The sequence below is a fragment of the Gnatocerus cornutus genome, chromosome 9, assembly GCF_029298725.1.
Source record: "Gnatocerus cornutus isolate USDA-ARS CGAHR chromosome 9, icGnaCorn1.1, whole genome shotgun sequence".
Lineage (NCBI taxonomy): Eukaryota > Metazoa > Arthropoda > Insecta > Coleoptera > Tenebrionidae > Gnatocerus > Gnatocerus cornutus.
Genome location: NC_142241.1, coordinates 14,333,804 through 14,359,095, shown reverse-complemented (window position 1 = coordinate 14,359,095; position 25,292 = coordinate 14,333,804). Strand labels below are relative to the sequence as shown.

The 25,292-nt window shown below is 40.9% G+C and overlaps 10 protein-coding genes across 14 annotated transcripts; 4 read left to right on the top strand and 6 right to left on the bottom strand.

Moving 5' to 3' along the window:
* Positions 1-37: 37 nt before the first annotated feature.
* On the bottom strand, positions 38-777 carry LOC148169082 (uncharacterized). The gene is made up of 2 exons (XM_088045719.1): positions 599-777; positions 38-549 (listed from the first exon to the last, which is right to left on the bottom strand). Exons 1-2 carry the CDS (start codon positions 686-688, stop codon positions 268-270), a joined length of 372 nt encoding a protein of 123 aa, XP_087901845.1. The 5' UTR covers positions 689-777; the 3' UTR covers positions 38-267.
* A 176-nt stretch (positions 778-953) lies between these two features.
* LOC148169081 (uncharacterized) lies at positions 954-1,580 on the top strand. Of its 2 annotated transcripts, none has more exons than XM_088045718.1 (2): positions 954-1,137; positions 1,190-1,580. In XM_088045718.1, exons 1-2 carry the CDS (start codon positions 1,060-1,062, stop codon positions 1,496-1,498), a joined length of 387 nt encoding a protein of 128 aa, XP_087901844.1. In that variant the 5' UTR covers positions 954-1,059; the 3' UTR covers positions 1,499-1,580. The 2 variants fall into 2 exon arrangements, with proteins under 2 accessions (XP_087901844.1, XP_087901843.1); XM_088045717.1 differs by having other exon boundaries at positions 954-1,140.
* Positions 1,581-1,666: 86 nt separating this feature from the next.
* On the bottom strand, positions 1,667-3,945 carry LOC148169080 (uncharacterized). The gene is made up of 2 exons (XM_088045709.1): positions 3,671-3,945; positions 1,667-3,384 (listed from the first exon to the last, which is right to left on the bottom strand). Exons 1-2 carry the CDS (start codon positions 3,812-3,814, stop codon positions 1,795-1,797), a joined length of 1,734 nt encoding a protein of 577 aa, XP_087901835.1. The 5' UTR covers positions 3,815-3,945; the 3' UTR covers positions 1,667-1,794.
* Positions 3,946-4,041: 96 nt separating this feature from the next.
* On the bottom strand, positions 4,042-5,462 carry LOC148169079 (uncharacterized). Of its 2 annotated transcripts, XM_088045714.1 has the most exons (3): positions 5,368-5,462; positions 5,083-5,319; positions 4,042-5,034 (listed from the first exon to the last, which is right to left on the bottom strand). In XM_088045714.1, the coding sequence occupies exons 2-3, from the start codon at positions 5,306-5,308 to the stop codon at positions 4,235-4,237; spliced, it is 1,026 nt and encodes a 341-aa protein (XP_087901840.1). In that variant the 5' UTR covers positions 5,309-5,319; positions 5,368-5,462; the 3' UTR covers positions 4,042-4,234. The 2 variants fall into 2 exon arrangements, with proteins under 2 accessions (XP_087901840.1, XP_087901839.1); XM_088045713.1 differs by having other exon boundaries at positions 4,042-5,319.
* Positions 5,463-5,473: 11 nt separating this feature from the next.
* LOC148169078 (serine/threonine-protein kinase VRK1-like) lies at positions 5,474-7,664 on the top strand. Its single transcript, XM_088045710.1, has 5 exons — positions 5,474-5,956; positions 6,003-6,199; positions 6,371-6,590; positions 6,636-6,809; positions 6,858-7,664. The coding sequence occupies exons 1-5, from the start codon at positions 5,686-5,688 to the stop codon at positions 7,601-7,603; spliced, it is 1,608 nt and encodes a 535-aa protein (XP_087901836.1). The 5' UTR covers positions 5,474-5,685; the 3' UTR covers positions 7,604-7,664.
* Positions 7,665-7,737: 73 nt separating this feature from the next.
* LOC148169077 (facilitated trehalose transporter Tret1-like) lies at positions 7,738-9,349 on the top strand. The gene is made up of 2 exons (XM_088046281.1): positions 7,738-7,858; positions 7,905-9,349. The coding sequence occupies exons 1-2, from the start codon at positions 7,738-7,740 to the stop codon at positions 9,254-9,256; spliced, it is 1,473 nt and encodes a 490-aa protein (XP_087902407.1). The 3' UTR covers positions 9,257-9,349.
* A 1,141-nt stretch (positions 9,350-10,490) lies between these two features.
* Positions 10,491-12,422, bottom strand: CtBP (C-terminal binding protein). Of its 3 annotated transcripts, none has more exons than XM_088046828.1 (4): positions 11,662-12,422; positions 11,183-11,609; positions 10,799-10,968; positions 10,491-10,657 (listed from the first exon to the last, which is right to left on the bottom strand). In XM_088046828.1, the coding sequence occupies exons 1-4, from the start codon at positions 12,334-12,336 to the stop codon at positions 10,592-10,594; spliced, it is 1,338 nt and encodes a 445-aa protein (XP_087902954.1). In that variant the 5' UTR covers positions 12,337-12,422; the 3' UTR covers positions 10,491-10,591. The 3 variants fall into 3 exon arrangements, with proteins under 3 accessions (XP_087902954.1, XP_087902955.1, XP_087902956.1); XM_088046829.1 differs by having other exon boundaries at positions 11,189-11,609; XM_088046830.1 differs by having other exon boundaries at positions 10,567-10,657; positions 10,764-10,968.
* Positions 12,423-12,455: 33 nt separating this feature from the next.
* Positions 12,456-19,820, bottom strand: LOC148169075 (uncharacterized). Its single transcript, XM_088046280.1, has 7 exons — positions 19,794-19,820; positions 19,701-19,748; positions 19,561-19,637; positions 19,456-19,480; positions 19,347-19,406; positions 19,071-19,282; positions 12,456-12,596 (listed from the first exon to the last, which is right to left on the bottom strand). Exons 1-7 carry the CDS (start codon positions 19,818-19,820, stop codon positions 12,548-12,550), a joined length of 498 nt encoding a protein of 165 aa, XP_087902406.1. The 3' UTR covers positions 12,456-12,547.
* Positions 19,275-23,257, top strand: Ctf4 (Chromosome transmission fidelity 4). Its single transcript, XM_088046826.1, has 8 exons — positions 19,275-19,939; positions 20,383-20,626; positions 20,675-20,915; positions 20,963-21,244; positions 21,291-21,795; positions 21,840-22,305; positions 22,355-22,612; positions 22,660-23,257. Exons 1-8 carry the CDS (start codon positions 19,869-19,871, stop codon positions 23,200-23,202), a joined length of 2,610 nt encoding a protein of 869 aa, XP_087902952.1. The 5' UTR covers positions 19,275-19,868; the 3' UTR covers positions 23,203-23,257.
* Positions 23,198-25,074, bottom strand: LOC148169073 (mitochondrial enolase superfamily member 1-like). The gene is made up of 5 exons (XM_088046827.1): positions 24,699-25,074; positions 24,156-24,648; positions 23,641-24,105; positions 23,408-23,589; positions 23,198-23,361 (listed from the first exon to the last, which is right to left on the bottom strand). The coding sequence occupies exons 1-5, from the start codon at positions 24,792-24,794 to the stop codon at positions 23,239-23,241; spliced, it is 1,359 nt and encodes a 452-aa protein (XP_087902953.1). The 5' UTR covers positions 24,795-25,074; the 3' UTR covers positions 23,198-23,238.
* Positions 25,075-25,292: the final 218 nt, after the last annotated feature.

The window sequence follows — 25,292 nt, the reverse complement described above, 5'->3', positions numbered from 1 at the left end:
GACAAAACGAAGATGGTGTAAGATTAAAGAAACGTGCTGTTCGAGAATTTTGGAATTGCCAATTTGCTCCAAAAACAAGCGAGATATCGATGGTAGAAGTTTAACATAGCTTTGGTGGTGAAATTTTCTTACTTTTCAACCCCCAACCCTTTAATTCTGGAGTAAATTGAAGACAAACTGTTTATTAATATTAAACATTTACTTATTTATTTTAATTTAAAATCTTGCATTTTCACGAATGTGTGTATAAAATACACTTTCCCAAAATCAATCAATTGAAAAAATTAGAAACCGCTTCTCCTCCTCCTTTGAATCCTTTTCCTTATTGTCAGTCACCACAGTCTCTACATACATTTCAGAACTGACATAAACAGCGCTGTAACCGACGACAACATTCCAAGTTTCATTGTGTCTCTCTTGATACAACGCCGCGTACAAAGAGGCACGATTTTCATCATCTTCGTAAATAGAATAAGCTTCTTGTAAACATTCAACTGCATCAACTATGTAAAGCACCGACGGCACGTGGGTGTAATTAGTTGCTTGTACCTGCGATTCAAATTAGTAATAAGATGAGTAAAATACAATAAAAACTTACAGAAATTGGTGCTGTGGAGTCTTTTAGTTCATCGGCTTGTGTTCCCACCAACAGAACTAAAAGAGTCAGAACTGCAATTTTGTACAACATTTTGATGTGTCTTCTATTCAGAGTCTACTGATTTTGGAAAAAGAACGCGATTATTTATACCAATCGGTTGCAAAAATTTCCAACGAATTGTTGAGTGTTTACAATTTTGATTGTTTATTGACCGAATTGTGAGCACCCTTTTGTTTATTTAATACATTTCTTTCGATTCTATTTACTACTCTTATCAGTCAAATTAAATTTTTGTGATTCGGAGGAAAACAACAAACAAGGTTACTCTGATTCATCAATTTTTCTTCAAATTCTGGAAACTCGATCACACAACAAAATACTTGAAATTGTTTACCTCCACCTTGTTTATAACAATTGGGAGCTATAAAATCTCACCACTTCTTACTTCACCAACAGCCAAAATGTTTAGCTTGCGACTTGTCTTCGTTGCGTGTCTCTTCCACGTTATTTACGCAAAAGATGACGTCCCAACTGAAGTTGTGGTGAGTTTCTTCGTTTTTCTCTCATATTCTGGATGTTATTTTCCTGCAGATTCACGCCACTAACAGGAGCTCCATTCCATCCGTCCACTTCGTGGTCGATGCTGTCGAATGTTTGAAGCAAGCTTTCTCTGTATATACAGAACCTGAAGATCGAGCTCAACTTTATGCGGAATTATTTCAAGAAAAACACAACGAAACTGGATGGAATGTTGTAGTGGGATACAGTGCGGCTTTTATTGAGTCCAAATGGTATGTTGAGACTGAGGTGACGGGCGGCGGGAAGAGCAAGGACGATAAAAAAAAGGATGATAAAGAGAAGGAAAAAAGTACGCTTTATTTGATATTTTCAACAGTGTAATTATTCTAGTTAAGTAAATCAGCGGTTTTTAGTGTCTGCACGTCTTTGTAATACAAAATTTTAAATAAAACATTGAAATGTGGATTTTTCTGCTGATTTTTACTCTTTATTTGGTCTCTAGGTCTTCAGATTCACGTCCAAAGGAAAAAGTGATACTAAAACGTCAGAGAAAAGTGAAATCGTCTGTAATGTGGACATGTATATACAGTGAAAAATACAAAAATACATAAAACATAAATTCAAACATCTCCGTAAAACTTAAAACCACAAAACTCCCTAAATAAACTCTCCCCGATTTAAGACTTCTTAAAATGATCGTTGCTGATCTCAATTTTTAACGGATTTTTGTAGGCAGATTTCGCAATCGATTCATCCTTGCTCCGCGCGGTGAAACCCGGCCGATTTGCCGTAATTTTCCTCTCAACAAACTCCTCAATTTCCTCCGATTCACGAGAGGATTCCTCCTCGCTTTCCGACTCCGATTCGCTCTCGGAATTTTCCTTCTCACTAACCCGCGACCAAACCGTGGAAGCGACCGCCGAAGCCACCGCAGGCTTCTTCTGTGTTTTGATAACAACAGCGACCTTGCTTTTAGGCTTATGACTGTATTTGCCGCGACTAGAATACCTGGTGTCTTCGTCCTCGCTAGTCGAAGGTTTCCTCCTTTGGAACCCTCGATCTCGATAGTTTTTAGGGGTTTCCCTAGACTCCCCTTCCTCGATCTCCTCGGATTTGATCTGAAACACCATTTTCTTGTTGCGGTTTTTCAACCGCGACCCCAAATCGAAGACTTCCGGTTCGTTTTTTTCGAGTTTAACTCCATGAGTGCGACTTGTCATGTTTAGAATCGCGCGCAAATCGGAGTTGGTCGATTTGTCTTTGTCGATTTTCTCAATCTGATTGTTGATTCTTTGCAACATTTGTTTCCGTTTGATTTTCTCTTCCTCCTCGTCAGCGTACATCCGCATTCTTGGGATCTTCACTTTCTTTTTCGGAGCCTCCTCTTCGGGTTCCTCCGGCTCTTCCTTTCTTTTCATCCCAAGTCTGTTCCTGAGACTGTTATTCTTCACTTCGCGCATCTCCATTTCTTGGTTTCTTTCCCTCTCGCGGAACTGGGCATCTTCATCCCAGTTCTTCGCGAGCACAGTCCAGGGATTCTCGTTCCTCATGTCTTTGTTGCGACCGAATATACCGTGCGTTTCGTGTTTGGCGCCTTTCATCTTCCCTTGGTTCTTATAGTAGCGCCCAAAGTGTTCTTCTTTAACGTGTTTCTTGTCGCTTTTCAACGCGAATCGGAGGAGAAGACACTTGGATTTAGCGTGGTTGCCACCCAGCCTCCAGTACCCTGGTGGTATAGTAGCTGTTATTTCAGAAATATCAACGGAATTACGTTCATTCAACAACTTATTAGGTGTCTCCTCGTCGTCTTTCAACTCAATTTCTCGATTCTTGTTGATCAGAAGAACGCTCTGATCGACTTCTTCTTGTACTGAATCAAAGTAGCTACTGTCGTCCCGTACCGGCATTCCTCTTACTGCTTTAGAAATGAAGTGCAGCGCTCGCGCGGATGAGACACTGTCCTTCCAGACTACATTACAACTCTCTTCATCTATCCATTCGACTAAAACTGGTGCGTATTCTAAGAAATAATCTAAAATGTCTCCTGCGGTCATATGGTCAATCCCTCTCATGTGAATTACCTCAAAACGCACGTTTGATTCGTTCGCTAGAGTAATTCCTAAGCTACTGCGGAGGATTTGTAAGTCTTCATCTTTGAAGTTTTTTATTTCTTCAGGGTTTAAACAGAATCGTTTTGCTCGTTCTTGCAGTTTACCTTCATCTTGCTTGTTTAAGAGGGTGATGCCCAACGGTGATGGCTCTAGTGTCTGAAAAACAGAGAAGTTACAAGCGATGATATAAATGCAAAGCTCCCAAAAACGTATAATTGCATAATTGATTAGCTTAGAAAATAGTTAAGACGGTTTACAACTTTCACGGCCGAGTTAAATATTTAATTTCGTCAAATTAGTTGCGAGATTAACTTAATCGCAATTAAATTATTGTGTAAACCGGCTCTGAATATTAATTACAACGCTTTATCAAACAGTTTGGCGATAAGAAATGAAAAATTAGCACAAAACAAGCAAAATAAACACGAGACAACGTAGGTACCTCATTGGAGTCTTGAAACTGAATTTGCCCGTGTTTTTCTGTGGCTGTTTCATCCCGATCAGAAATTTCTCCTTCTTCATTTTCATCGACCTCCATGGACTCCACAAGGTTATTTTCTATTTCCACTCGAATGTTTGGTCTCATTTTTGCATTTCTTCTTGAATTACGTATTAAATAAACAGATAAAAAGGAGAATAACTATAAAAATGTACACAATAACCCCTAATGTCCAAACGACGAGTTACTTTAGTGACTTTGGTTACTACCAACTGCACGGGTCTAAAAGTACTAGAGAAAATGACAGCTCGGACGCGCGGGAGTTTTAAATATTTTCGTTGGTAATGTTAAATAAACGACGAATCAACGAAAAATTGTAGATTCCTAGTCGTTTATTAAACAGAGCTGTGTAAAATATCGACATGTGTAACTAGGAATAAAATTAACTTGCTGTGGATTAAAAATAGTGGTTATACTAGAATAGCATTCTTATAAATAAAATATTACTGTATGTATCAATAAAAATATTGTTAGTTATGTAATTAAGGGTGACGCACTCCATTTATGTCATTTCAATTCACTCTTAACCTTTCTTTTTTTCGGATTAATATGCATTTTATATTTATGTCTTTTTATAGCGCAACTATATTTAGACTTATAAGTGCAGAGATCACACTCATACCACTGAACTTCATCATTCGGCAAATGCTTTCTCTTCACATGTTGTTTCAACTCCGGTTTTGTTTTCGTTCTGTGATCACAATATTCGCACACAGCCCACTCAATCTCATCGTCTTGAAAATGCTTCCTAATTTTGTGATGCTTCAAATTCGATCTATCCTTAGTTTTATAATCGCAACAATCACAATGGAACCATTTAATATCGTCGCCTCGTAAATGTTTCCTGTTAATATGTAATTTCAACTGATTTCTTAGTTTAGTTTTGAAGTCGCAATAATCACAAGGAATCCACTGAATTTCGTCATTATGAACATGTTTTAATCTCCTATGCTCGTTTAATCGAGTTAGCGTTTTCGTTCTGTAATCACAATGATCACATTTAAACCATTTCACTTCATGGTCCTCTGAATGTTTCCATAATATGTGCGCCCGCAATTCCGCCCCAGATTTGGTTTTATGCTCGCAGTCATCACATTGAAACCATTGAATTTCGTCATCTCGTAAATGCTTTCGTAGGAAATGTTTTTTAAGCGCCGACTTTACTTTCACTCGAAAATCGCATTTGTGGCACAAAAGAAAGCGGACTAGAAGCTTATTCAAAATTTCTTGGGACTTTTGCGGCCGGAAATTGTCACTTTTGACTTGGATGGACGTCTGTAGGTCAACGTAGCGCGAAAAACAGTTATCTGAAACGTGTTTGAAACAGTTCAGGATGAAATAAGTCTCATAGTTACAGTTTAAACAAATGTAGACGTGCATGTGGCTACTTTTCTCTTGCTTGATTTTCAGTTTGGCGTTGGGACATTCTTCCAGATGTTTATATAAGAAGATTTTTATGCCAGTTCTGAAGTCGCAACTCCGACATTGATACATCTCAACGTTATTCTCACAATTAAACGGTTCATTTTGAAAGTGGCACTTTTTCATTGTAGAAATGGCAGATTTGCTTGAACATTCCATCACTGGAGCACCTGCAAGGGTTGTAATTCATAAATTGCACTTAATTTTCCTATATTTACCTGCATAGAATTGAGAACGGATCCGTAAAACAAACAGACATTTGACAGCTCTTTGGCTCTTAGGAATTTTCGTGTTTGACACATGACAGATCTAGTGACCTTACTTTGATAGCTATCGCAGAGACACCTGGTGTCAATTTTCGTGGAGTTTCAGTCGAGCGGGTTTTTGCGTTTAATGTTGAATGTTTTATGTGAATATTTTACAATTTGTTGTGTAAATTATAAAAATGTATTGAGATTGTTTATTGAGTTTGTGTGTACCACGTTTAGACCCCCAGAGAATTTTGTGTTTTTGTAACGGTCTTTTTAACCTCAAAAATGGATAAAATGAAAAAACCTCGCAAAAAAGCCAATGGGTATAAAATGCCGGATCCAATTCCTCAAGGAGAGATTCTCACCGACATCGCAAAGAAGCAGTGGCGACTAGGAACATCAATTGGAAAAGGAGGATTTGGAGAAATTTACTCTGCCTGTGAAGCTTCAAGCAAAGCGTCTAAATATCCTTTTGTTATTAAGGTAGAGCCCCACGAAAACGGTCCTTTATTTGTTGAAATGCATTTCTATATGAAAAACGCGAAACAAGCGGATAGTAAGTTGGTAATAAGGAGTCGTTTAGAGTTAACACTTCATTTTAGTTGAGGCTTTTATGAAGAAAAACAAGTTGAAATCACTTGGAATGCCGGCATATTTAGGTTCTGGTTCCCATGAAATTGGATCTACTAAATACCGATTTATTGTTATGGAAAGATTCGGAACAGATATTGATAAGCTGAGGAAGGAAAATAAAGGAGCGTTATCTACCAACACCACATTCCAGCTCGCATGGCAGATTGTAAGTGTTGGAGCGATTAGTTTCCATAAAATTTAGCCTCTTCACACCATCTTTGGACTCTAGAGACTCCTTAAAATCTTCAAACAATCTTTAGGCACTGTATTCTCTTTAATGGACTAAAAACCGATGATTTGTGCATCTTTGCGCATATTACATTTACATTTTCCCTAGACCTACGTCTTGGAGTACATTCACGAATTCGGCTACGTCCACGCCGATATCAAAGGCGGAAATATCCTCATGGGAACCACACCCGCCACAAAGAACCAAGCTTATCTCCTCGACTTTGGTTTAGCAACGAAACTAAAAACCGACAAAGAATTTAAACCAAATCCCAAGAAGGCTCATGATGGCACGATTGAATATCTCAGTCGTGATGCACATTCTGGAGGTAATATAACTGTGTAATAAACCATCAATATAATTTAATTCGCAGTTCCTACAAGAAGAGGAGACTTCGAAATTCTAGGATACAATATAATTCACTGGTTAGGAGGAGCTTTACCATGGGAGCGAGCTATAGATGACCCCAACGTTGTCCAACAAATGAAAGAAAACAGTTTGGCTGACATTCCGAAATTTGTAAAATCGTGTCTTAAGAAAAATAATGGTGACGCCTTTTATTGTTATTTGGTTAAAACTAATTATTATCTTACAGAGACTCTTGTTAAGTTCCTACAGTATGTTAATACGCTCAAGTTTAACGAAGCACCAGACTATACAAAAATCCGTGCTTTATTTGAGGCGGAAATAAAGAAAAACGGCGCCACGGCAGGATCCGTGGAGATTTCCAGTCCTAAAAGAAGAAATGTTCAAGAAGCGGCCACGGCTGAAGACAGCGATAACGAACTAACTAAACCGTTTACTAAAAGACAGAAAAAAAAACACGTCGACCAAAACGGTGATTTGCCGAGTGAATCTAAGGACTTTACCAGTCCTAAGAAAAGAAGAGTTCAAGAAGCGGCAAAGGCTGAAGAGGACGGCGAACTGGTTAACCCATCTAAGAAAAAAGAGACAAAACTGAAAAAAAAAATATATGTTAACCAAAACGGTGAATTGCCAAGTGGATCTAAGGTGTTTACCAGTCCTAAAAAAAGAGGAGTTGAAGAGCCGAAGGATGAACCATCTAAGAAACGCGGAAAAAAAAAAGGAGAACAGCAACAGGTTGATGAAACTAAAGAAGAAATGACTGAAGCCATGAAAAATGTTTTAAAGAAGCGAAAAGAAAAAGAAGCAGATAAAAAGAAGAAACCCGCCACGAAAAAAGGAGAAACGAATGAGGATGAGGCCAACAGCACCAGTAAAAGCACTCAAAAAACGGAGGAGAGGCCCGCCAGATTAAGACGTCAACTGCCTGCGGTTAATTATGACGAGAGTGAGCCGAAGACTAGGAAGCGGAAGTGAATAAATTGTGTTTTTTTTAATTTGGTTTTGTACAAGTTTCATTAATAAAGTTTTATAAGTATTGGAGTATTTGGAGGCAGCTCAAGTCGTAAAACTGGTTGACATTTCCAAAGTAGTGTCACTGAAAATGTAACATGACGTCCTCTCAAGACCAAGATACCTCGCCTTACTCCATCACTGAAGAGATCCTTCAACGGCGCCTCAACAAACCCATTTATGGTCACCTCTGCCGCCAGATCTTCGCCGGACTTCTAGGTACAATTACCATTCCTCCACTCACCACTGAAGCAGTTTTCTTTAGTATGTCTATCGTCGTTCTCTTTTGGCACTATTCTTGGCTGGACGAATTCCGTTACCTCTTATTTTAACGTCGTAGACTCCGATTTCACACTCGATGAAATCTGCTGGTTGACCTGTCTGCCACTTTTCGGCTTCAGTTTGGGAGTGACCAGTTGCACGTTTCTAATAGGACATATGGGACCGAAAAAAGCTCTCAGATTCATCGGCCCCTTTTACATAATCAACTGGTTTGTGACGCTGCTGCCCAAAATCAAGGTTCAGATGGCAGGGAGATTCTTTCTGGGGATGTTGGGGTTGGCGTACACTTCATGCGGCGACACTTTGTTCTTACATACTGTTCATATAGGAATCCGGAAGTATATTAGTATAATTCAGGACTCCACCATGACCATGGGAATCCTAATGAGCCGCGTCGTCGGCACCGCCACTTCCCAGTTCTGGCTCACGATAATCTGTGCAGTTATTCCCAGTGTCCACTACGTCCTCATCCAGATCGTCCCTGAAAGTCCCGTTCATCTATTCGCAACAAGCCAACCCGCCGCCGCTAAATCTCTGACGTGGTACCGAGGCGAAGGCAACTTCTATCAAGACATGGCCCACATTCGAAGAGACTGGGATTCGGCGCGTTTGGACTCCGACACTTACCGATACATGCTTTTCTCAAGAGTTGTTTATCGGAGTCTTTTCGTGATCATAGGCGTCTCAACCCTGCAGGCCATTTCAGGATATTTCATTTTTATGTTCTTTGGTCCACACATTTTAACAGGAAAAGTAGTTTTGAGCGCCGTTTACGACTCCAGTATCGTTGCTGCATGTTTCGTCTTCACCAGAATCTTCTGGCAGTCGCTCCACACCGTCTACTCCTCCTGGAAAGTTAGGGCGCTGCTGATTTGTAGTTGTTTTTTTACGGGGTTGTCTCTGGGATGCCTTGCGGTGTATTTAGTGGTGGATCCATTGTACGATCACCCTGATGACACCTTTCATTGTGTCCCGATGGTAATAATTGGGTGCTTTTTATTCTTCGTTGACATGGGGTTGAACCACTACACCAAAATTCTGCTGATCGAATACATGCCCGTTCAGATGTACAAGCGAGCGACTTCAATAGTCACCTCGTTGTTTTGGGTGCTCGCTGCTATTAACGTATTCGCCTTTGCAAGAACTTTTGATGAAATCCCACATTATTACGTCTTCGGGAGCTTTTCCATCGTCATGTTCCTGGGAAGTTTGTTCTGTTACTTCTTCGTGGTGGAACCTAAAGGGCAGAGTCTCGTACAAATACAGTTAAAGTTCGGAGGGAACCCTACAGGAACCCGAGGATCGCTATGGAAGCAACTAAAACAAACAGTGTAAGGAAGAATAAAGCGAGAACTAGAAAAGAACATTTTATTTTTTTGAAGATATTTATTTCAAAATTTTGTGGAAGTCCAATAGCCCTACAATTTTTATGTCACATGCTGTTTCTATTGTGTCGTGTTGCATATTATTGTCGATTTTATGTTTCCCAGCCAATCAGTAGGTGAACCATTTTCTACATTTATCAAGTTTTTTTTTAAAAAATCGTGATTATAAAAATATACTTAGTAAATAGCACACCATAACTGTTTTAAAAATGTTTTGAAAAAATGGTACAAGAAAGGATCCATGGAATGTCTTCTCCTCCGTCGTGTTTTTTTTTTGAAAGTGGATGAAAAAGACAAAAATATGCATCACGTTCAAGCGGTTTGAAATGTTTATCACTGAAATAAGTCACAAATATCACTAATGTATTCTACAATACGAAATTAAAACAATACCGCACTTCACCTTTAATTGTTTTAAGTTCACTTTGAAACCAACTTCACTGGTTACTTCTTTTAAACAAAAGTCTGTCATATATACCTTTTTATATATATTTATATATCAATATTAGTAGTTTATTCTCCTAAAGAATTTAAAACATAAATGTTTGGGCTATTCACTCATACACACATGGCAGCATTTTCTAAATAAACAGATTTACAAGGAAAGTGCAAAATCAATATAAAACGTCCTGTTTGTTCCAGTGATGAAAAAAATGTTTATATAAAAAATACCGCGGTGTACCTCTCGTCGACGTTCAACGAAATAATGCACTTATTTATTTAAAAAAGAATTCTAATTAAAACTAAAAAGATTTTACAAGATAAACTATCTAGATCAATAGCATTGAAATTTTGGACAACTAAAACTAAGACACTACTAACAAATGGTCGATCTTGACGCACCAACTGGTCTTCGTTCCAGACGAAATAACAAGATTTACAAGAACTATGGTCCGGTCGACACCAACTGGACCGTCAAAATTCCATTGGGAGTAAAAAAGCATGAATATACCATTTTTTTACAAAAACATGACAGGAAAAATCGTTAAGTATATTCTTCTTTATACAAATGCGTCGGTTCATTTTGATAAAAATTCGAAACTAAAACCACTCCTCGCTTTTCATCCTCTGCCAACACTTGCAGATATGAAAAAACTCCCACTGTGAAAAAAATGATACTTCCAAAATGAACCTCCGTCCAAATAAGCTGTGATGTAATAATTTCAATTCACGATATGTATACCTTAAGGGATGAACAAAAATGAACATATATAATGTGACCAAGGTGCACTTCACACATTCATAGCAACTTGCAGCCCAAATTGATACACAGCATTCATCGATGTTAGTGGACCTCTGATGGTTCTGGTTTTGATGCATGGTGATTCGCTGGATCCGGCGTGGTGATCGGCTGTAACCAAACAAACCAATCATAATCGAGAAGCTTCCTGTCCAACACCCAAATAAAGAAAAACCCCATGCAACAACGTCCAAGAAAAATAAGAGAAAGCAGACACCTTGGTTACTGTATGTTGGTAGTGGTAGTACTCACGAGAGCATGGGGTGGAACGACTGGACCCACTGGGGGGGCAGGTTGAGGCGTGGGGGGCGCAGCACTGGGTGTTACTGTATGGGGGGCTTCGTGGGGGGTCGTCGAATGCGCTTGTTGGACGGGAAGTGCTCCACCTTGATAGTAGCCTCCGTTTACCCCAGCCGGGGACACTGTTCAACACAATGAAAAAGTTAGAAACACGCCGCACCAACGATGATTGAATTATGATCAAATTTCATTCAACATTGTAAAAGAAAACTGTTGTTATGCAATAAGAAAAAACTCGGTAATGACTAGATATAACAATAGGAAATTACGCAACGATTGAAAAACAATATCCTGAACAAAAAAATGCGTTTTTCTTACGTTAAGTAACAATATTACCTGTACCTTCGGGATATGAGCCCGGGCCCATAAAGTATTCTTTATTGACGCAATTCCTTAAGCATTCAGGGATCCTTCCCATGATCGCGCGCCTGATTTCCGAAGCAGCCATTTCTCTAAGTTCTGTTGCTGAAGCGTCACTGTAGAATGCCGCATGCGGCGTACACAATAAATTTGGGGCTTCTTTAAGGGGTCCCGCGAACACATTGTACGGTTCGTTTTCGTGAACGTCCAAAGCCGCAGCTCTGATCCGTCCCTGTTTCAACGCTTGAGCTAAAGCATCGTCATCTACTAAACCACCACGAGCCGTGTTCACCAGAAAAGCACCCGGTCGCATCTGCTTTATGGTGAACTCGTTGATGAGATGGTGATTGTGTTCGTTGAGGGTGCAGTGGAGGGACACGCAGTCGGATTGGAACAGCAGATCCTAAGGAAAATGAATTAGTTTTGGGTCGTCGTGAGTTGGTTTCAGGTCGTACCTGAAGAGTGTAGACCCTCGTGAGGCCGAGACTCTTCTCGATGCCGTCTGGTAGATAGGGATCGTAGAAGATGACGTTGAAACCGAAGGCTTTGGCGCGAAGAGCCACAGCTGATCCGATTCTTCCTAATCCGACTATGCCTAACGTGTCGCCGCGTATCCTGGCGCATCCTTGTGCCGCTTCTCGCACTTGTTCGGGTCCCGTGAACTTCTTTCCTTCTCTTACCATGTTCGCTAACCAGTAGGTCCTTCGATACAAGTTCAAAATGAGACACAGCGTCGTATCAGCGACCTCCTCGACGCCGTAGCCGGGAACGTTACATACGGCGATCCCTAGCTCTCCCGCCGCTTTGACGTCGATGTTATCGACGCCGCTGCCTATGCGCACGATGATACGCAATGTTTTAAATTTTTCGAGGTCCTCTTTGGTGAGGACGATGGTGTGCCACATCAAGGCACCCACGGCCTCGTTCAACACTTTCTCATGTATTTCGCTGGTGCTCTGCGCGTCACAGAACGCCACCGTCGCCACATCTTTCAAAATCGGCATTTCGATGGAACAGTCCCTTCCGTCCAATAACGCGACCAATGGACGCTGTTGCATCGGCCCGTTCGAGATGGGACCGCGCAAGTTTTCAACTCTAGGCCTTTTTGCCATCATTTTTCGTTTGTCCATTTGAATACACACGCCACGCTAACGACACCAGTGCCGCATATACGGCGCACCCTTAACTGACACCACGCACAACACCAACAAACTGTTGATCGGGGACGAGACGCGCCTGGAAATCTCGCCGATTGCTAAGGTGATGCTGATGACGATCGGGATGAGGATTCTGATGCTGCCGTCCACCGTCGCACGCCGGACCGCCACACCAAGCCTTAGGTTACGCTTCGCGACTGAATATGCGCTCCATTGTGATGCATGAAGACCACCTACAACAACAAACATTCAATACCAAAAATAATCAACTTTTAATCCACTATCTAATGCTCTTTTTTATTTAGTTGAGGTTGAATGGAACCTAGATACATGTCACGAACCCTCCACGCTGCAGGAATAATCATCCCCCATCCTCTGCAAGAAGACAATCGTAAAACCGTGTCTAAACGAGTTCGGTAAACACTCCAATTGTCCATCGCTTGCAGAGAGGGTTAGTTTCTCTCTCGGACAACAACTATTACAACAGTTAAACTAATTCCAACTCTCGACTGCGCGAAACTGGTAAAGTTAGTTCGGAACTATTATTGCACGATGTTTGGTTTCGAGAAAGTTTAGCAAATGTGTTTCGGAATATGGTGAGGAGCGGCGGCGGCGAAACGCCAACGGCCAACTTTAGATATTTTAATAAATTATCATCGCTGACGCCGCCACCGACGACGCCGTCTGTCTTTGTCTGGAAAGAGCGACCGCTGGACATCTCCCTTCAACTTCCGCTGTTAATCACTGGGAGAAACCCTGCTTGCCGAACTCTACACGGGCGGGCTCCGCCTCCTCCGAAACTAACCACCGCTAACCCTCCCTCCAACGACGACGACGACGACACCACCCCCGTCTAATCGATGAACTTTGCATGGGACCACTTGTCCTCGAACTGAGAGCGATGTGCGCTTGGGTGTAAAAAAACACGGTCACAGCTAATAAAAACTTTTCGGTTTAATGGGGGTTTTATTGGGGAACTTTCGAGGTTTGACTTGGCTACAGTTGGAAAGTACAGACAGGTGTGCGTCTGTACATGTTCTCTGTATTGATTGTCCGTCGAATGTCCGTCCTCGGGAGCAACAGCAGCATTCGCGACGACAAAGGTTTCGGTTATCTTTGGCTTTTCCTCCAAACAAGGAGCTTCGAGAAAATCGACAGAGAGGCAAAACGGGCGTCCGGACACCAGTATTGAGTGTGTCGGCCGAGTCGGAGGAATCCGTCGAGAGGGTGCGCTCTAATCAATCGCTTGGAACATAACCACGGCCCGATTTAGTCTTTTCCCTAGTAATTAATTGATGACGATTCTTTCGCCGAAATGGCGGAGGCGCCGGGTGAAACATCGCCCCCTTTCGCTAATGCAACTAATAAAACCAAAAAGGTATTCTGTTAATTAAACTATATCAGAGAGATTAAAGTTTGCGAAAGAACAAGTTGGAAATGAAATAAGCGACAAAGACGACCGTCTTCATACGAGACAAGGAAAGGAAAGCTCGCGCCCCCGTCAGCAAACTTTTTAACTAGTCGCTCCGACACGGGGCAAACTTTGCCCGAGAACTAAAGTTGTTACAAAAGTGTAAGTTTATATACTTTATGGCAAAAGTTAGTTCAGGGGAACTGGCGGCTGCGATCGATTCACCCCGACACAACTTTTACGGGAGTTTACGCCGACTATGGAGAGGATTCTTGCGACTATGTTCCAACTTTCCAAACACTTTTTAACGGTCAATGTTTAACCGATCCATGATTAATGCGCTAACAACTTTTCCCATCAAAACGATGACGATAACAATTTGACAGAATTTTTCTTCTTGACTCGGAGACTATCCAACAATCGAAAACTTCCACGCTTGATTTATTGCGGGGTCAATAGTTGACGTGCTTCTCTACGACCTATTCCCCCACATATTAATTATTAATTCTGACACGACAGTTTCGTCGTCTCAACCACAATCTGCAAACTTTATACTACAAAGTTCGACAAGGGGACTTTCGACTTTTCGTCACCACCCGCACGGTAATTCCAACTTCGTGATGGGGTTAAGACAAAGCGGAGAGAAAACTGTTAAACTTTGAATTAATAAAGCGACAAGGCACATGAACTGTAATCAACGAAGCCGAATCTTCAACCAACCAAAGTATAACTATATTCAAAAAAAAACTTTTTAGGCGACCTTAACTAAAAACTGAATTTTTCTCCAAACGTCACAAAAAGTTACTATTTTTAGTCGTTTTTAGACAGTAGACAATTTTGTTATAAGTAACGAAAAGCGCTCGTTGACATACAAACACTTTTGCTGCCTAGGCAGAAAATCTACTTTTTGCGACGGTTACTATTTGAGACTTACATTTTGTATCTTAACTTTGAAACTCTTTTTTCACAGTAAATTTCATGCATGTTTATAGTTCAATCTAACGTTTGGAGAAAAAATGGTATTTGTTATTTGGCCTAAAAGTGACTTTGTCTTGCTACTCTAATTTAATTGCTCAAAAAAGGACCACTCTTCTGCCGTATAACAAAATCTACTATTTCAGTTCTCAAATGCGGACGAAAAATGACCGTTTTCTGGCCGCTTTAATTTTTTGACCGTACCAAGGTGGCGCCATCTATCGTTAATGGTTTAAATTACAAAACGTAAATAAAGAAAATATAAACTTTTCTGAAGAATTCATAAATATTTACAATTATTGAGTTGTTATAAATGATTAGATCAATAAATCATAAATAAAATTAATTAACTTGTAAATTTCATGACGTCGCCTAAAAAATCTTACGTGTATCACTGCCAAAAAGTGCAATTTCGCCCTGGCCTCGGTAAAAAAAAAACCACTTTTTGGCCTTGGTACACAAATAACTATTTTGTTCCCAATCGGTGACACTAAAAGAAATGTGAAAGCGAAACGACAAACTATAAGCTTTGTCTTTTTTTGCTTGTTGCAAATTACCCCTCCCCCTGTCCTCGTTCTCTTTCCCAGCACTTTTTTTGCGTGAACGCACGCACCTTTCCTAATCACCCGTCTGTCAAAACCGTGCATCTTAGAAAGCCGATCGTGAAATGCTTCGTACACAAAACGCCTCTATTAATAGCACGAAACCTACCGCTTTCCACTCAAGATTTGCACGTTTTCCTCACCTCTCCACGAGCTATGGAATCAATCGAAAGCATTTCACGTGCCCGCTAAAAATAATACGGCTAAAGAATTTTGACGAAAAAACACAAACAATGTAGGGGGGAAAACGTGCGCGAGGCATCTCGTTTTGGGCGATGAATGCAACGCCGTGAAAATCGGGGAAAATTCCGCAGGAAAGTTTTCCAAACGAGTTGATAAACAATCTCATGGTCGCCTCAAACATTTCGACACAATAAGATTTTTGGCTGAAAAGGAGTAAACCGATTTGGCGAGGAAAGTGATGTCACTGTGCCGAATTCGGACGATAAAAACTGCGAGGAATTAATCACTATGCAAATATGCGGTGAGAAACCTTATATTGACACGGGACATCGGGAAAATCTGATAGTTTTGATAATCCAGTTTTGATAGAACTGCAATTTATGTAGTTTTTATGTAGTCCATACGACTTTGAAACTTTCAAAAACTTCGCCGTAAACTTCCCGTTTCAATTTTGACACATGCGATCCATAAAATCGTTGGAAACCAACACCACTTTGCCCAATTCGCCCTGCATTTTCCGTCTCTCTTCGGCTTCAGCTTGAAAAACCTCGTTATCAAATTGAACGTTTGCGAACTCGACATTATCTTTATTAATAAATAAACAAAGTTTGTGTCCGGGAAATCGGTGGCGCTCGCTTCCCGCTCTCCTCCGCGAAAATAATTATACAAGAACCGATAAAACGGCATCATAATTCTCGTTTTTTTTGTGAAAACTTGAAATTAACTGAAACGACGAGTCCGTCCTCTTTACCGCTACCGCGACGTCAGAACAGTTACAAAACTTTAAATTGTGTCCCCTGTAAAAAAGTTTAATTCGTTAAAAATTTATACCAAAGTATGAGTAAAGTTATAAATCCGCCAAAGTTTTCCTGTGCGTCCGGATCGGCGCCCACCCCCGCCACCGCCGCCGTCGTCGACACACACAAAAAAAGGCACAGGAGAAGAGACAAAGTTTAATTGTTTTCGCTCGACGCGCGAAAAAGGATAATCATTAAAAATGCAACGAGAGGGCGGTATTGGAAGAGAACAGGAATTTTTCGCTGATTCCGCTCTTGTTTATTACTCAATTATTCGAAAAAATCCCGACCGACGGACGGAGTTTTATTATTGGCCCGTTTTCTACGACGATCAGCGTTTCCAGGATTTTCGTTGACGTTGGCGAAATCACAGATTAAATCGTCCCCTCGACGTTGCGCCACGCTGGCTAATTGATCCCGAAAAATGGACGTTTTACACATCCATTCATTACTTCATTTTTAATCAAGTAACTGTATTGGTCCCTTTTTCAAACCAATTACAACACGCTAAACAAAACACTGACTTGTTGCTACGATGTTGAGGTAGGATTATGCAAAAGTGAAACGTAGGCAACCGTAAAAACCACGCCATTATGATTCGCGCATGTTTTCATACTCGACTTTTTTCCTACTTTGCGTAACGTACTCAGACAGTGTGACTTTCTCTTGTTACTTTTATTGGCTTTCCGAGACGTGGATACGACAAGGTCAAGTCTTCTTCGAAAGCTACGCCCACACACCTTATTTGTCTGAATTTTACTTCGATTTGACATTTGTACTTATCAGCTGTTCTAGGAACATAAACATGTCCTCGCTACACTATAAAAAGTAAATAAAACAAACAAGTTAAATGCTTATTTAGCAAATACAATGACTTATTAAGCAATCCACGAATCTATTTATCTGTCTAAAAAGTAACGTATCAACTCCTGCATTACGCAAATAGCGTAAACATATAATTATAATATACAACGTTACATTGACGAGTTGACAATAACAAGATATATGATCGAGATAGTTTAACACGATAAAATGGCATACCTGCATGTAATTATAGTGTTTTACCCGATCAGGCAGGGAATTTATTCGAGACAGTTGGTAATGATAAAGTTTAAGAAATTATATACAGTATGGTGTTTTATTATTGGAAACGTGTAATCAAGCCCGCTTCAAATATTTTTCTCAACATGCCTCAAGTGAAAGTCGCTTTTCTACCGTTTTATAAAAATCAACGAGAAGCAATTTGCGTTTTGTTTTATTACATATCGAGAGATCAAATAAAAACTCATCCTCAGTTACCTTTGGAATTCCACAGCCTGTCCTCAATTGCCACTTTGAGAGCTGAAAATTTTGAGGTTATAAGATGAAAACTGTCTTGAAATGCAAATAATGAATAGCAAGAGAACGTGTTGTGGTTATTTTTTCATAGGACAATTGCAATATCCAATATGAATCAAACGTAACAAAGTTGTCAAAATCGTTTATTAAAATTTTCACAAAATTTCCAGTTTGACAACGTCAAATTACTTAACATTAACAAAAGACAATTCCTTCAATCAAAGACATGACTTGAAATTTCAAAGCCAACTGAAGATGAGTTTTTATTTGATCTCTCGATATAAACTTGGTACGTCTGAACAATATAAATATTATAAATAATTACGTATCATGTAGCATGACCCCAAACTGTCAAAGAGACAGAGATGACATGTTGAGTTTACGAAGTGATTTTAAAATGCAAAGCCAACTTCGGACGCAAAATTATTCTTCCAATCTCTTTTGGAATGTGGGCGGCATCAAAGTTGGCGGGAAAACATCACTTTTAATTTCTGATTACTGTCAGATTTATTAATAAGACGTGAGTTGATGATAAGATAACATTCCACCTTCTAATGCGATTTTCTTGTGAAAATATGACCCCACACAACATGATGTTTTTGTAAACATATAACGTTGGAAAATTAACATGTTAATTAAGATTCAATTATTTTTTTCATTAATATTACATTCATTTAGTGTTGAAAACTCTGATAAAATTTTCCGACGAAGTTTCGAATGTAGGGTTTGATGGTGTATACATACAGATGGTTAAAAATTGATAATTTGTTTTGATATTAAAGGAAACGCGTGTTTTATTGTGAGATTATCTATGTTAAAAGAGAATGTAAATATTCATTGTGTGACTAAGGAAAATTAATAATTATTGGAAATGGAAATTAAGTAGATACCCAACTCGTTTGACACGTGTCCTTTTCCCGGCCGCACTTTAATCAAATTTTATCGATTGTCGAAGAGTCCGTAATTAAGCTTGTCTAAAAGTTGAAATAGCAGAAATAAAGTGCAAGAGCGTAAAAAGCGTCAATCTAGTGGTCGTGCAAACAAACAAACCGGTGAAAATGTCAAATCTTTCACTTGTTTGTAATCGACTCGTCGAAAGTGCGCCAACTTGACCGTTTCTTAAAATGATTATGAAGCATATCGTAGGTTATTAAAATCGGAGGGTAGTCGCGTCCAGTCCCGGACTTTCTCCCCACAAATTGCATAATTGCCATAAACAAGTTCTAATCGCGTCCACCTGCTTACAAATCAAGGTCGGCGTAGTTTTCAGTTGAAACTAAGAAAATGCAAAGTTTGGTGCGTCGTTCCCACAAACGCGGTCATTGGCGAAAGGTGTCTTTTCGTAACCGTTTCAAAGGGGGCCCCGATATCGGCTTTCGTAGGCGCCGGCCATCGGCTTACCTTAAAACTAAACCGTGACAGAAACAAAGAGAAGCGGCAGGAGCCACGCTGCTAGATTCCAAGTCGGACACACTTTCTTCGCTATAAAACACATAAACACTGCACTTTTCACTTTTTCGAGTGGTCACTGAGGGTTCGGGGGTTGTTATAACGTTCACTTGAAGGGATAATTCGGGTTTTCTAGGCCACTTTTCTGGATTTCTTGTACAACGCTAGGTGCTAACTATATCCCCACTTCTCGCACATCAAAATGGCGGACGCGCACTGTAATAATACCGTTGCTTCGCCCAGCTTCCCCCCTCTCTCTGTGATAAAAGTTACCAAACTGTTGACAAACTACGCGTGTAGAATGCAGCACTTATAAGTGTAAATGCGATAACCACGCCTCTTTCAACTTCAAAGATTCAAATCTTTGCACAAACTTTCACGAAACATTGCTGAAATTAAACGCCAATTGCTAATTTTATTATCCATGGCCTACTAAACTCACTTTTTCAGCAAACAATCAAAACGAAACTTCGCATCTGTCGCCCACACAAATACCAACCTAAATCTTAAACACGCATACTAACATTTCAAATAATTTCAAACCGCCCAACGACTGTAGATTAAGTCAAAAGCACGTCTCACCAACTTTAATAAATGAAACGACGATTTGACCGCCATCAAAATAAAAATCTAGGGGTTTTTAGGATTGTTAGATTGCCACTCGGGTCAGAGAACATTTCCCGCGTTTTTTAACATTGACATCTTTTCTTAACCTCAAAACGGAAATTAAAAACAAATAGAACTTTGAAAATGAATCACGAGCCTCTGCGGTATGCACACGACGAGGGGCACACAGATGTTTGTTTTTCTTCAGATGGCAGGTTAGTGGCAGTTAGTTCCGGTTTTAGTTATAAAAATTTCTGTCGATTTTACTAACTATCGAAAAAAAAACGTTATTTTGTACGTAAAGACAGGCTGGCAGGCTTTTTTGTTTTTTTTTAACTCCAAAACGTTAAAAAAATGTGTCTACTGCACATTATGTCTGCAGCGGTATTTATTTATTTTTTTTATTTATACAATTTTTAATGCTTTTTATTATTAATTTCGACTGTTGTTCTCTATTTAAAACGTGTTAATATTCATCTTGTTTTTATTTTAAATGCGTCGACGAGGTCATTCACACGCTAAATAAACTTTTAATTTATTGACGTATGCAACCCAAAAAACACCCCTAAGAAAATTTTCAAATCTTTTTATTAATTTCATACAAATGACATAAAATTGGCGCATCCACCATTTTTTAATGGTATTATCTCTTTTTTAGTAAATTTATTACCTGCGGCGCCGACGGCGACGTCCGCATTTGGTCCACCGAGGAAGGCACCGACCCCACTCACAACTGCATTGGCGACTGGTCCCTCTGCGTTCGCGAAAAGAACAACAATTTGTACATTGCAACTTCCGACAACGACATCCAAATCCTCACCTTTCCATCCGGGGAAAAAAATGGTATCTTAGATAGATTTATCGCCCCCATCAATCACATGGCGCTTAGTAAAGACAGCGAGGTAGTTCAACATTTTTTTTCTATTTTTTTTGTAACGCTATTTTTACAGCACATAGCACTAGCGGGCGAAGACATGGAAGTTAAATTATTCGATTTAGGGAAACCTGGAGAGAGTACGATTTTTGATGGATTAACAGGACCTTGCTTGAGCGTCGGAGTGACGTCGCAGTTCGTGGCGGCGAGCTCTGGGGACGGGAAATTGAGGGTGTGGGACATCGAGAGTAAGAATCTCAAGAAAGAGGTTGAGTGTTTTCCCAAAGTTAACAGTTTTGCGAACGCCGAAGTGTTATGTAAGAATAATTCTTCAATTATTTCAGTCTAAACATGGAAATTACAGGTCGTATTGATTTCTCTCCCGATGGTAAAACTCTTGCGTACCCTGAGAAAGACACTGTTGTCCTTCTAGACTCCTCCACTTGGTCACAGAGCGGCGTCTTACGCAGCAACGACATCACCGCGTCTTACTCCATAGTCCAGTTTTCTCCATGTGGTCAGTTTCTAGCTGCCACAACAACAAAAGGCGATATTGCGATCTTCCACGTTAGTATTCGGATGGTGCGGCGGGTGGGGCAGCACCCCAACTCCACCACGATCTGTGGGCTAGCCTGGAATCCCTCTGGTACTTGTTTTTCCTTCTTCTTCATTTCTTAACAAGTGTTTTTAAGGGGACGATCAGATCGTCTACACAGACACCCAGGGTCAACTCGGCATCGCAACAGATTGCAAAATAGTCAAAAGTACCGACGATGAACTCTTCACGGAAAACGAGGTCGATTTCGGCGACGTGCAGTTCGAAACCGACGACGAAGACAACGAAAATGCTATTTCCGTCGAGAAACTCAAACGGGAAGTGATGGGGGACCCGGAGCCCGAGTTGGATTTCAAAGCGTCGTCCGGAGCGCCGACACCGAGACCGCGAACGCCGGAAGTGCCTCTACAAGAACCGTTTGTACCCTCTTCAACACCGGAGCATCTGAATCCGAGATATTTGTGTTGGAATGACGTGGGTATCATTCGGGGTTACGGTAGCTTGACCGATGAAGACTCGGGGAAGTCTATAGAGATTGAGTTCCACAACTCCACGTTCCATAATAGTATGATGTTGCAAAACTACCAAGACTACGTGATGGGAGTGGTGAGCAGTGGAGCCGTCGCGGTAGCGAACGCCAAGTACGTTCTTCTTGAGGTTGTTCTGTTTTACCACGAATTTTCAGGCAAATCCAAGTCATTCCGTTGAGTGCTAGTTCCAAAGAGTGGATGTTGAAGTTTGATGAATCTCCTGAAGAGATCGTGTTGGTTACAGCGTCCGAAAACCTAGTCGCGTTCGCAACGAGTAATTATATCGTCCGAATTTGTTCAATTTTCGGGACACAACGGGGCGTACTTTCCATTCCCGGACCATTGGTGACTATGGCCAGTCAACAGAACTCGCTTCTGGTAGCTTACCATCAAGGCGCCGCCCGCAAGAACGACCAGTGCATCAGCATCAAACTCCTGAAATTCACAGGTTTAAAAATGGAAAGTCGCGACATCGGAGGGGCCCTAGGACCGGAAGCCACCTTGTCATGGTTGGGGTTCACAGACACAGGAACCCCCGCCATGATGGACTCTCTTGGAATGTTAAGTCTGTTTCCTACCAGAGGCAATATTTGGATTCCTTTCTGCGACACCACCAGACATGTTAGTTATGCGTACCACCAAAACTCAGACTGCATGGTTTGATTTGCAGCTCAAGAGCCCCGCTGATGGTTTCTTCGTAACAGCAATCGCAGAGTCCTGTCAGACTATCTTCGGCATCAAATGTCGCGGCTCGGCGTACCCTGGTTTCACCCCGAAGCCTACAGTCTGCGAATTGAAACTAGAGCCCCCATTCGTCGAACCGGAGACTGAAAAAACGCAACTGGAAGCGAACCTCTTCGCGTGGTCGAACTTGCAGATGCGCGACATCGACAAGAAGTTCTCCGAAACCGGCTTGAAAGCCTTCGCGGTTAGTTTTACCCATCCACTATCTTAATAATCCAAGTTTTATTCCAGCTGGCGTGCAAGAATAATTTAGACCAAAGAGCCGTCGAATTAATGGAGATTGTTGGCAACCCTCAACTACTAAACCTGGCGACAAAGTACTCGGTCAAACTAAGCAAGAAAATGGTAGCAGAGAAGTTGATGGAGTTGGCGGCGAAGCTCATGGACGATGATGAAGAGAATTACAATTTTTCACAAGTTGTGGCCACGCCTCCCATTGGGTCAAACCGGAAGTTTTCTCTGAGCTCGTTGAAGAAGACGCCGAGGAACAAACCTAAAGAAACAGTCGCTGTCACTCCTGAAGTCGCGAATGAGTCTCAGAACTCCCTCAACATCACTTCGGACATTTCTTTTACCCAAGAGCCGAAGAACCCGTTTTCTCGTACGGTTAAAGAAGACACTCATTCGAATCCTCTGAGTCTCGTCAACAAGCATGCGGGCGTTGATTTTATCGAGAAGAGTGAGAAACGGAAGCAGCCTGAATCATCTGAGAGCGTTGAACCGCGCGAAAAGCAGCGGAAATTAGACAGATTCATGATCAGTAAACGTGTATGAGTTATGGTTTATTTATTTTAACATTAAACAATAAATTTAATTATGTTTTCTCGGATCACGGAATATTCCTTTAGCGAAGTAATCTTCCCAAACGGCGCCGCTGGGATATACGTAGTTAGCGATGGCGTCGGGTTTCAAAGTCGTGTTGTAACCAGGAGTCTGTAAAAAATTGTTACTAAAAAGTAACAAAACTGAAGAATCTTACTCTTGGAGCCATATAATGCGCGTTTTCGACGATGGTGGGATTGACAAAGTGCTCGTGTTGTTGATCAACGAATTCGACGTACCGACCTTCCTTGGTACCTGACAGAGCCACAAAGTCCCACATTTGGAGATGTTGGACCATTTCGCAAAGACCAACACCGCCGGCATGTGGACAGACCTTGACTATAAACAAACAAACAGTTTCATAATTTCCTCGAAACTTGCATTACCGACCTCCTAGTTTCTTGCACATTAAATATACACTGAGAATTTCATTAACTCCTCCGATTCTCGCAGAGTCGATTTGGCAGTACTCCAAAGCATTGGCTTGCAAGAACTGTTTGAATAGCACCCTGTTGCAGCACATCTCTCCCGTGGCGACGGCGATTCCCAGTGGCTTGAGGGCTTTTGCGATTTCGGCATGGCCTAAGACGTCATCGGGAGAAGTGGGTTCTTCGATCCACAAGAGGTTGAAGTTAGCTAACTGTTTCATCCAGTCGATGGCTTCCTGGACTTCCCAGACTTGATTCGCGTCGACCATGAGAGTGCGGTCCCAACCGATGACATTGCGGATTAGCTCCAGACGCTTGATGTCCTGGAAGAGGTTCTTTCCCACTTTGACTTTAAAGGCATCGAAGCCAAGACTCATGTATTTGTTCGCGAGCTCCACGATGGTTTCGTCGGAATATCCCAACCACCCTGAAAATCAAAATTACTTATTGATTCTGATTAAATTTTGGGGTTGTTACCAGCTTGTGTGGTGTAGGCTGGGTATCCCTCCGCCAACAACTGGTTCATTCTTTGTTCTTTCCCGGGCGCTGCTTTCTTCAGCAACTGGACGGCTTCTTCTTTGGTGATTACGTTAGTTAGGTACCGGAAATCGATGACGTTGACCAACTGTTCCGGTTCCATGTCGGCTAAGAGCTGCCATACTGGTTTATTCAAGAGTTTTCCCCACAAGTCCCACAAGGCGTTGATGATGGCGGCTGTCGCAAGGTGGGTGACTCCTTTCTCTGGACCAATCCATCGGATTTGGCTCTCGCTGGTTAGACTTCTCCAGAAGGTACCAAAGTCTTTGTAGATGTCGCTCACCACTTGGCCCACTAGTCCTTCGCCCATGGATTTACAGGCTTGGACCACAACTTCTGTGCCTCGGCCGCAAGTGAATGTTAGCCCGTGGCCCTCGACGCCAGTTTTCAGTTTTATGGTCACATAGGCGCAAGAGTAATCAGGGTCTGTGTGCTGTTAAATTATTAAAAAAAATATAGAAAAAAAAATAGAAAAGGGCGTACCATAGCATCGGAGCCGTGGGCCTCCAAGGACGTCGGAAACCGGATGTCTTTGACATCGAAAGACACAATTTTAATATTCTCAACTGTTAAACTCATGTTGTATAACTACAGCTTAACGAATATTAATTGCGCTCTTTATCACGAGTCTTCTTTTTAAATTATTAGATAAGAGTTATCTTGATGTTTGTTTGTGCATGATTTGTTTGACTAGTGGGAGATGGAAAAATCAGTCATACGATGTTGAGATTAATTTATAGTAGAACAATGGATTTAAAGTGGATATGATGAAAAGATTGAAAAATCGTACTCCGATTTTACAATCATTTGTCAGGTTGATGATACGTGTCGTGATCCCTGACCACCTGACGTTATCCCGATATCAGTTATGTAATGCGATTATTTATAGATAATTGCAACAAAGGAATTTTCATAAGATGCAACGCGAAAAAAATTAAAAAAATTGCGTCAAAAGGTACAAAACACAAAATAAATGCCAAAAGAAATAAAATTTTGAAAAAAAAAGAAGCAAAGTGCCCCTGGTGTGCAGGCAACACATTATTCGCTTATTTTTAGAAAAACTGATTAAAATTATAA